This window comes from Carica papaya, chromosome 8 (assembly GCF_054855325.1).
Source record: "Carica papaya isolate Zhongbai chromosome 8, ASM5485532v1, whole genome shotgun sequence".
Lineage (NCBI taxonomy): Eukaryota > Viridiplantae > Streptophyta > Magnoliopsida > Brassicales > Caricaceae > Carica > Carica papaya.
In genome coordinates this window covers 34,618,849-34,628,851 of record NC_142316.1, presented here as the reverse complement: position 1 = coordinate 34,628,851, position 10,003 = coordinate 34,618,849, and the positions used below count along the sequence as shown (strand labels likewise).

Sequence of the window (10,003 nt, the reverse complement as noted above, 5' to 3'; positions counted from 1 at the left end):
CAGATACTGAGTTATTTGATAGGAAAAGTTGATTTGAACCCAAATTTTAATGTAAGTAAATCACAATGACCGAAGAATGTGCTTTTAGCCTTAAACCTGATAGAATCGTGATAAATATTTTCTGGACCCAAAATGTTCGATTATGTCTCATCTTAAAACTAGTGCTCTGAATCTAATTATTTTCTTTTGTCACACAATTAAAAGAGAACTTACTAAAAAAGAAGAGTTGCTCGAGGAGGAAAATTCAAAAAAATGTGTAAAACCCAAGATATCGATTCTGTTAGTCTTGCACATATCATCTTTACTTATCTTTCGGTATCTCAAGGCTTTCAAAAATCGGGCCGTCCACCTCCAACACCCATTGCATTAAAGCCCATTGTCTGCGTATGCAACCGCTTCGGCGAGACACGAAAGGAAGGCTCCTCTGTTCAATAACATTACTTGGAATATTCATTAATTACAGTAAAAATGAGATTTAAAGGGAAAGTAGACAACCCACTGGTAGTTATTTCTGTAAGAACGCACTAGCCGTCGAGTAATCAATCATCATGTCCATAAATTCAATTGCCTGCTGCTCGGTTTCTTGATGGCCCTGTTTCTAATTGTGCAAGTTCGGGCGCAAGTGGTCTCATTTGAAGATATTTGAGCTTTCTATGGAAACCAAGGCTACGCGTTTGGAGTAACAAAATTCAGTTTATGGAATTTATTTAAAAATTTATACTTGTTGAGAAAGAAAAATCCCTCACAGTGATTGAGTTTTCATATAAATTCAAGTGGAGTTTGGGTGATGCATTTTATGTGTTGTTAAACTGAAAATGTTTGAAACATATTATCTCAACTTTACTTCAAATGATCTACAACCTCAATTTTAAATCACTTCCTAAAAGGTCCAGAGTTGTAGTTAAAATCATTATGAGTTTATGAAATGATTTTCGCAAATAAATTTTATTTATTCCAAATATCCACGAAAGTTATGGGGATAGCACAGCTCTTTCAACACAATAACAAACTAACACAAATCCAACAAGATTATCCATTTATAAAATACACTTGCAAACTTCATATAGAAATGGAATTAAGAACTTTGAATTTTATAAATTTTAATAAACTTGACAAACGTTAGTTAAATTTTGAACAAAAAATGAAATCAATTTTTTTGTCATTCTAATACAATTTATAAAAACATAATTTTTTAATTGAAACTAAACATAACTTTGCCAATAAATTTCTACCCATTTTTTATGTTTGTTCCAAAAATAAACTTAAATAGCATTTTTCAGAAAAAAAGAGTTCTCGTACCTGCAGATATTGTGTTCATTCTAATTCTGTGGTTTCTTCCAGCCTTAGAAGCTACGACCTAAAGAATCAATAAAATGTTGCAAACATATCAACCACTGACTGAAACTAAATCCACCCCAACCACCCACATGAGATAAACAACACGCAGAGAAATAAGACTCACTCGCGTGTTACTCTCAAGAGCAGCCTTTGCAGAGCTCATGCCACCACTATATCTGCAACACATATACCAGATTACTCCAGATGACAGAAAAGTTCCCGAGCTCTATAAACAGAATTCTATATACAGAAAACAAAGGATCTGCTGCTCATAAGTCATACCCAGGAATGATAATTTCAGATACAATATAAGTTAATGACATGGAAGCACCAGCTGAAAAAAAAAAAATCAAAGCTTATGAAGATCTGTTGGTTAACGTTTCGGGAGTATTTAATATCTTAATAAACACCATATTTTTATATTAACAAACGAGTAAATTCGAATTGAGATCTTAAAGTTTCTTATAAAACAGTAAATAAGCAATCTCCAATGCTTTCTGAATATTTGTAGAGATTAATACGAAAATTGATATTGATGCAGCATGCCTAGATTCATTACCAGAACAAAATGCTTGAGCAATGACATAAAGGAGTAAGTTGGGGCAGAAAGGGCCTGCAAGATATCCATTCCTTGATATCTCCAGAAGAAGCTTGCTAACATGTGTGGCTAATGGTTTCCCTCTTTAAGCACCATGAAAGTGTTTGAATGTTGAAAAAAAAAAAACGAGTACTAAAGACTTGACAGTAAACCTCTTGGCCCATTTGCAAGGGAGTCCACAAGGATGTCAACAGTTTAGTGGCAAATGTGTTCAATTTACAGTTCGTTAAAGAAGGGTGCCACTACAGTACAGTACATTACCTTGGAGGCATTCCCTCGGTAATGTTTTAATATTTGATGTTATGTTAGTAACTTTGTAATTAGAATCAAATAACTACATAATATTAAGTGACCGCTGCAAAGTTATTTAATTATTATAAAATATTAAAAATTAGCACAAATTTCACTGGTACAAAAGAAATATGGAAAATATGAAAGGCCAACAAGTCTTGATAACTTGGTAGTACGAAGTCACTCTGGAATGAATTTATATTTTGCATCTTTCAAAAGGTAAGGAAAAGGAAAAGTAAGCATAAGATTTTTCTTTCTTACTTTTCTTTTTAAAGAAATTCATATGAGGATAAGGTTGATTAATCTACATGTTGCAAGTTGCTCACTGGGTTTACAACCAAATCCCCAAAAGAATTTGTCAAAGCCTTTCAATATTACTTCTTTTTTTACCTAAAAGAAAAAAAAAGGGTCCAAACCTGTATTGGCTTCAATGCCACTATGCACCTAAGTGAACTTCTGTAACTAGGGTCTGATGCTTTGTTTAGAGACAAAAATTCTCCAGAAAAACATTCAGAAACCTTGCAACTCTAATTGAAAGAGAGATTACAAAAATATTTACCTTCAAAGTCCAATTTGAGGACCCTGAATATCGTTTGTTTTTTTTTTTTCACCTGCAAAAGACAATAGATAAAGGCTATCACCATCATTATTGGACTAGGATTTAAATATTCTCTTCCAGAAAGTACACTGGGATCATCATGCTTTCATCTTCAAGAACATCCTCAGGGCTATCATAAACTGCTTCCAACGGATAAACTTTGGTTATTTCCATCAAAGAACCATCTGGCAATGTAAAGCAATGAATCCCAAATATTAGAGAGATATGGAATTTTTTTTTTTTCCAAAAAGAAAATGATTCTATTAAATCCTCTCCGAAGGATTGCTTGAACAAATTGCTCTCAGAGACTGCTCTCCAAAATGTTAAGCGCCTAAACAGAGATGAACATTTTGTATCAAAAACTGCAAAAATTCCATTGTTAATATCAACTTACATACAAGCGTGTATGTACCAACAAGAATTTCAGCACCAGCTGCAGCTAGAGATTTTGCTATTGCTTAACCATATTCATTGTCATCCGCCACTCCAGCAATAAATGCTCTCTTGCCTGCAAAAATTGGATTGATACATTTTTAGACAGCTTCGACTTTTCAATATTAATTTTTCAAAACTATTCACCGGAACATCTAAAAGTGAAAAGCTATTGTTCATAATTACGTTGAGTTTGTTTAAATTCTTTTTCAATTGCTAATCACTTTTTACTTTTGACTTTCATACTAGTTTATGTAAATATTAGACCATCGCCCCACCTGCAGCTTGAATTCATACCATCAAAGTAGGGGGATGGTGGTATTTACCACAAATCATATTTTAATTACACATATTAGAACTAATGTTTCTCCTGGGTAGAATTTGACTAAAAATTAAATGAAAATTTAACCAAAGACACCTTATGAGCTCTAGCTTACTGTTTTAACATCAAAGCAAAAGAAGAGTTTGGCAAAGAAAATTAGATGTATGACCTCTCAAATCAATAGGCAATCCTGACGAAGGCTTGTCCTCGTTCAACGAAGACACTGCTTTGGTAACAACTTTCTTAGAATTTACAGGTCTGCAACAATGGCTGCCGTAATGATAAGTGAGCAGAGCAGGACAACATTGTAAGTGACGCCGCTTTATTCTTCAAACTTAAATTGGCGGGGATTGAAGAGAACAATTTGTGAGCATAAAGAAATGCAAGTTATCGTCGTTTCCACGTATGTTCCAGATGTTGCCGCGGGGACAGCCATCCTCATTCACTGGAATTCTCATAAGCAAGAAAACTCTGTAGACTGAATTTGCTTTTCTACTTCCACAGAGAACAAGTAACAAGTTTCCATCAGAGCTCGTGTAACCGAAACACGTAGAAGAAAACCTAAATTGAAAATGGAAAAAGAATCAACCGATTACAAAAAATTTAAACTACAATTTAACATGAACTACAAAAAGAATCCGGTCGTGGAGAAAGATCTGAAACCGACCTGTTTGGCGCCGAAAATTGTTTCAGGCATTTGGAGGCTTGTTTGGCAACAAGAATAAAATTTAGGGAGTGATTGAGTTGATGTGGTTCCATCTTACGGATGTGTACAGAAATTTTCATGGATACACGTGGAGTACTCTGTGTATGATGCGTCGATGAAATCGAAGTTGTTCGCGTTGGTGACGACGGTGTTGGTTTTTGCATGACTGTAACTGCTGGGCTTGGCGTTAGGAATTGCAGAGGAGTTTGTTTTGGTGCGTAGCTGAAATGACAGGTCTGCCCCTAGTTGAAACCCTGTACTTTTATAATTTATTTAAATTAGTTAGTTAGTTACTCAATTTTTATCAGTATTTTTGCAAAATTCCTAATTTACCCTATCAAATAAGAAGATTTAAATTGTTTTATTATTAAATTAAATAGAATATTTAATTATTGACCGCTGTGTATTATTTGAAAGAAAGTTAAGCAGCAGTCACGATTATAAAACTTTTCTCGCTATAAATTTAGCCCAGCGCGCCGACCATGCGCCGAATTTAGACCGAATTCACAGAACTTAGACAGAAATTTGAAACGACAACCTCGTTTAACTAAAAATGTAATTAGAATTTGATTAAGCATTTCTTAATTCTGACGAGTCAAATTAAAATTTGACTAAAGGGTTTTAATAACACTTTCATGGGTTCTTGGAGACGTCCAATTCCGCCTTAACCATTTTTCTATCTAAAAGTAGTTTTCTGGAAAAAATTAACGTAAATGTGCCACTTTTTTATTCGATAATAACTGCGGAAACTAGCAACATTACAAGACACATTAGGAAACCAAGACCCTACAGACAGATAGATTGACTTCGACGCTGATTTTGACCTTTAAACATTATTTTAGGAAAAGAAAAATAAAAAACACGACCAGAGACAAAATACCCATCACTGTCTTAACTATAGGTACCGCCAGTGCCATACCCTGCCGCACCACCTCCCACGCGGGCGTTATGGGCCGTGGTGCCGCCTGTCCCAGTGTTTGTCCCAATAGGGTGGGACCCCACCGTCCCCTCCACCACTTCCGCCGTGGGCTGCCCGCTCCCGTGGCCCGGCACCGCTGACATTTGATGCGGGCCCGTTGGCTGCCCGTGAGTTCCCGTTGTCGAATACGTCGTCGTTCCGGTACTGCCCGTCGTGTAGCCCTTGTTGGCGCCAGCCTGCCTTGCCGCCGCGTTGTGCTCGCGCACTTCTTGCTTGTTGAGCTCTGCCTCGGCTTTCCTCTCTTCTTTCTTTTGGGTCGCCATTTCTTTCTCAACTGGGTCATGTGCTGTCATTCTCTCCACCTGTACGGCACAGCAGGCAACAGCCACCCCCCACCATTATTCCTTTTTTTTTTAATATATTAATAACTAAAACATACATTTCCGATCGCCTTAATGAGAAGCAACCGAATATTTTTAAATAGTTATTTTACTAAATTATCATAAGATAATTACCAATTAATCCAACATTATTTTATTAATAAAATCGACTAATCAAAGTATATAATGATTTCTATTTCTTCTATCTAAATCACCTTCTCCTGCATAGCGGCTTTGGTCTTCTCCATGCCAGCCTTAGCAGAGGCGGCAACGTTGGATGCCTTTTCCTTCGCAGCCTGCATTTTTCCTTCGCTTTCTCTTTCGGACAAACAGTAATCAGTACCCAAACAAAACTGTTAACTTGTTCTACGTCGAATGAAATTAACCGCTAATCTCTATGCACTAAATAGGCTAACGGGTTTACTGGGTTGCTGCCACGTGTAATAAGAGCAGGATACTCCTAGAGTTACTGGGTTGCTGCCACGTGTATTGGAGAAGGACACGTGGGAGACTATGAATATTCCTTATTGCGTACGACGACACGTATGGGGCACGCGTCCGATGCTCCCGACTGCGTGGAAGATTTGCAGTTAGATAAGTTTTATCGGATTGTTACATGCACGGTTCAGAAGATGTGAGGCGACACGAACTGTCGGTTGCGACTTGTGTCGTGTCGTGTCCGCTCTCTTCGATGTTTGAATCGTATCTGTTTTTGCCTTCGGGTTGGATACTTCCCTACGGTAATTACTTGTATCAGATTGTAAAACGACGCCGTTCCGGGGAATTATGGTTATATTTTTTCTAGAACTTAATATATATTTGTTCTGATTAACAATTATTTATTTATTTATATAAATATGACTATTTTTTTCAGGAAAAAAAAAAAAAAAAAGTCTTGGGAGTTCAGACCGTATAATTAGAAGTCAAAGAGCCAAATTATGTGGCAGGACGAGACCAATTCCCAATGAAAAAGTCATCATCTTATCTTGATAAAACGCACCGTTTTGTTTTAAATTTTGTAATAAATTAAAAGAAGCTTCTTTTACTTTTTATTTCTTTTCAATTTTCCCCGCAATCTGCATTTTTTAATTTTTTTTTTTGCTCGAATTATAAATATAACTTGAAACAATTGAATTTTTATTTTTTAAATTGATAATTTTAAATAATAATACCAACATATTTATCATTTTTATTTAATAAAAATTTTATGTTTTACACAAATATTTCGTTATTTAAACAATTGTATTTTTTATATTAATATTATTATATGTTATATTAAATCATATTTATTTATTTATTTATTTATTCATCTTACAAATTGTAATTGTGTAAACAAATTGCATGACATTGTGAAAATAAAAAATAAAATTTTGGATCCGTTTAGTATAGAAAAAAACATATACATAAATCATATAACAACAAAATATAATATAATAATAATGGCGTTTAAAATTTTAAACTATTTTAATTATCTTTTCATGTATTAAATGGGATTTATTTTCTATTTTAATGTAGTATGTAACTTAGTTTCTTTATTTAAAAAATAAAAAATATTTTATTTAGTTCGAAAAATCAAGTTATAATTTAATGTAAAAATTTAAACAGTAATAATATAAAGTACATATTTATTAAAAAATAAAAAATAAATGTGATCAATTAAATATCTCATTATTTCTACAAACAGTTAAAAAAAATATTTTTATACATTTTCACCATTATTAAACATAATAACATGGCAATTTAAAAAGAAAAATAATTTATACCTAGAATATAATAGTTTAATTGCAAAACTTATTGTAATATTATTAAAAATTCATAAATATAAATTTCATTAAATATGTATAATTCATAAATTCGCATATAAACTATAAGTTGATGGTACTAAATTTACATAGTTAATTCAACATGACATAGTGTTTAACTTATTTATATACTATTAATACTAAATTGAACAATATTTATTATTTGATTAAATTTTTTTGTTATAGTATCAAAATGTTCAAGTTGCCATTTATTCATAAAACTATATACAAAAATGATTTTTGACTTACCAACAATTTTTTTTTTTTGTTTGGAATCTAATTATAATTAAAAATATATAAATTATTTATAAAAAATTTTATAATTTAATATTATAAAAAGTACTAAATAACTCAAAATTTAATTATGTAAATATAATATAATTAATTATATTTCACTCGTAGTAAGCTATACTCGTAATCGAAAAACGACTCAAAATTTTATTTAAGTAAAATTTTGAGAAAAAATGAATTAGAGACAAGATTAAAAATAATTTTTTAAAAAATAGTAAAAATTTTGACTCGATAGATGTTTTTGAAAGAAAAATTAGAAACAAGAGGTCAAAGTACAAGAGAAAGTTCAACCACGTAAGATTGCCCAGTCAGCAGCTCCGACGAACCGGAGCACGTCACGTGACAAGGCACACTGACGTCGGTGCCACGCAGGAGGCCACACGACCGATCCGCGTGTCTCGCGATCGAATGGCTCAGGAAAGACCCTGCGCTCATGGACGGCCCGGATTCGTTGCCCTCTTATGTGTGATCAGACAGTTGAGATCAATCACGATGAACGATCCAAATTTATTTTCTCCTTAGGCGTAATCGGACGGACAAGATCGATCGTGATGGATGACCCAAATCAACCCAGGATAGTTATAAATACTTCACATCACACGGGAACCCAACTCTAGCCGCCAACCCGTATTGGTGAAGAAGAACCAAACACTGGAGAATGAGACCGATCGCCGACCGTCGCCGCATTGGAGCCACTGTTGACCTCCAAAAAAGGTAAAAATTATCTGTACCCGCTCAGAATTCAATTTCGAGCACCTTTGTGGGCAAATCGGAGTAAGAGAAACGACGGATGAGGCAAAAACTGCGAGAAAGATTCGGGGAAGTCACTGCGGCCAAAATCTCAAAATACCTATGAAGAGCCCCTTTTTGCTTTCCCGTTCTACATGATTTTTCAATCATTGTGTTCACCGTCATTTTCTGTACAAGTTAGCCGAAGAAATAATTTCAGCTGTAAATGATGACCAGTAGATCCGCCACACCTGGAGGTTCTTCCCACCAGTAGATTCGATTTTTTGTTATATTTTGGCCAATTGAGTCCTATATACTTTTTTTTTGCGGGGATACATACAAAATAGGCTAAAACCAGCATAACCGAGGTGAACTGCTACCATGGGCGGTGGAGCCGGCGCTAGAGCACGGCAGTGCTGCCATGTCGGAACTCCAAAATTTTTCAGAATGAGTTTTTTATACCGATTTTGGATTTTTTGAGTATTTTTATGTATGTGACGAGTATCTTGTATTTCATATGCAAAATTCATAAAACTTGGTACCCGTTAAGAGGTGTAGTAGACAGTTTAACTTCTCAAAATACCGATATGGGTAAAAATCTCTCACCTTATTATCCATTACAGTAAATTAAAATTTAACGATGTATAATTTTTTATTTTTATAAAAAATTAGAAAACCCTAAAAATAATTACAAATTACTAGTAGAAGCATAATTGGTTAGTTCATACTTGTATTAATTTCCTGTTTATTTTCTTATACTGTCATGCTTGTTTGATTTTTGTATAATATATGTTATTAATTTATAGTTCAATGATTTTATCGATTTATCTGGTTACTCAATCTTTTGTTATAATAAGCTATATTGTCTGCATAAATGTTATTTAATTGATTTGTAAATGTAATATGAGATATTAATATGCGTTTGTTGATGGAAATCTATATGTGAACGACTTACTGGGTACATAGAAAAATGATAAACGAGCCCGATACATAGAAAACTCTATTATGAACATTATCTCAGTCGGACGGAGCTAAGAAGTCCCTTAAGATAAATGTTTGGGAGATATACTTCACCCTCATACTGGACAAGGTATCGATGCAATTGAATATTTAGTGCCAATTACTGAAAGGGGTATGAGAACGACCGATTAATTGTAAATTGGATATTCGGTTTACAAGTAGGGAAAACATTTCTATGGATCCCGATGAGTACTAGTAAGCATGTAGAGACCCAGAACTTAAAAAATATAAAATAAAATCATAAATTAAATGCGAAAACAAAATAATATAGTTTAAGGTTTACATTCCTTACACAATAATTTAGAATGCCTAATATAGTTACATCAATATCCCTTATAAAATAATAAACGAAAATAACAAAATAAACAAAAAATAATATACTGAACATTCTAATACGACCTTCACTAGCTTTTGAATGTAATTTAGATGGTGAATTAGTCACAACCCTCTTTTTTATTGGAATTTTTGTTTTGGTCCTATTGATCGGAAATAGTTAATAAAAGAGTGAACTACATTATCCTAATAAAGATATCACACTACTCACCGATACAGAAACTGAATGTTGGTAAAAATCATA

The 10,003-nt window shown here is 33.7% G+C and overlaps 2 protein-coding genes across 4 annotated transcripts; both read right to left on the bottom strand.

Annotated features, from left to right (window-relative positions):
* Positions 1–66: 66 nt before the first annotated feature.
* LOC110811793 (enoyl-[acyl-carrier-protein] reductase [NADH], chloroplastic-like) lies at positions 67–4,846 on the bottom strand. Of its 3 annotated transcripts, none has more exons than XM_088208759.1 (9): positions 4,247–4,846; positions 3,749–4,140; positions 3,220–3,333; positions 2,787–3,010; positions 1,898–2,017; positions 1,621–1,672; positions 1,463–1,514; positions 1,300–1,357; positions 67–666 (listed from the first exon to the last, which is right to left on the bottom strand). In XM_088208759.1, the coding sequence occupies exons 4-9, from the start codon at positions 2,872–2,874 to the stop codon at positions 629–631; spliced, it is 408 nt and encodes a 135-aa protein (XP_088064885.1). In that variant the 5' UTR covers positions 2,875–3,010; positions 3,220–3,333; positions 3,749–4,140; positions 4,247–4,846; the 3' UTR covers positions 67–628. The 3 variants fall into 3 exon arrangements, with proteins under 3 accessions (XP_088064885.1, XP_088064884.1, XP_021894057.2); XM_088208758.1 differs by having other exon boundaries at positions 67–424; XM_022038365.2 differs by lacking the exon at positions 1,898–2,017 and having other exon boundaries at positions 67–424.
* Positions 4,847–4,989: 143 nt separating this feature from the next.
* Positions 4,990–5,973, bottom strand: LEA4-5 (Late Embryogenesis Abundant 4-5). The gene is made up of 2 exons (XM_022038313.2): positions 5,800–5,973; positions 4,990–5,566 (listed from the first exon to the last, which is right to left on the bottom strand). Exons 1-2 carry the CDS (start codon positions 5,884–5,886, stop codon positions 5,177–5,179), a joined length of 477 nt encoding a protein of 158 aa, XP_021894005.1. The 5' UTR covers positions 5,887–5,973; the 3' UTR covers positions 4,990–5,176.
* Positions 5,974–10,003: the final 4,030 nt, after the last annotated feature.

Coding starts and splice junctions, on each gene's coding strand:
- LOC110811793 (XM_088208758.1), bottom strand. CDS start 2,874: ATGATGGTGATAGCCTTTATCTATTGTCTTTTGCAGGTGAAAAAAAAA. Junction 1,673..1,897: donor TGCTCAAGCATTTTGTTCTG/GTAATGAATCTA, acceptor TTTTTTTTTCAG/CTGGTGCTTCCATGTCATTA. Junction 425..1,299: donor AATGAACACAATATCTGCAG/GTACGAGAACTC, acceptor GTTATTGAACAG/AGGAGCCTTCCTTTCGTGTC.
- LEA4-5 (XM_022038313.2), bottom strand. CDS start 5,886: ATGCAGGCTGCGAAGGAAAAGGCATCCAACGTTGCCGCCTCTGCTAAG. Junction 5,567..5,799: donor AAGCCGCTATGCAGGAGAAG/GTGATTTAGATA, acceptor TGTGCCGTACAG/GTGGAGAGAATGACAGCACA.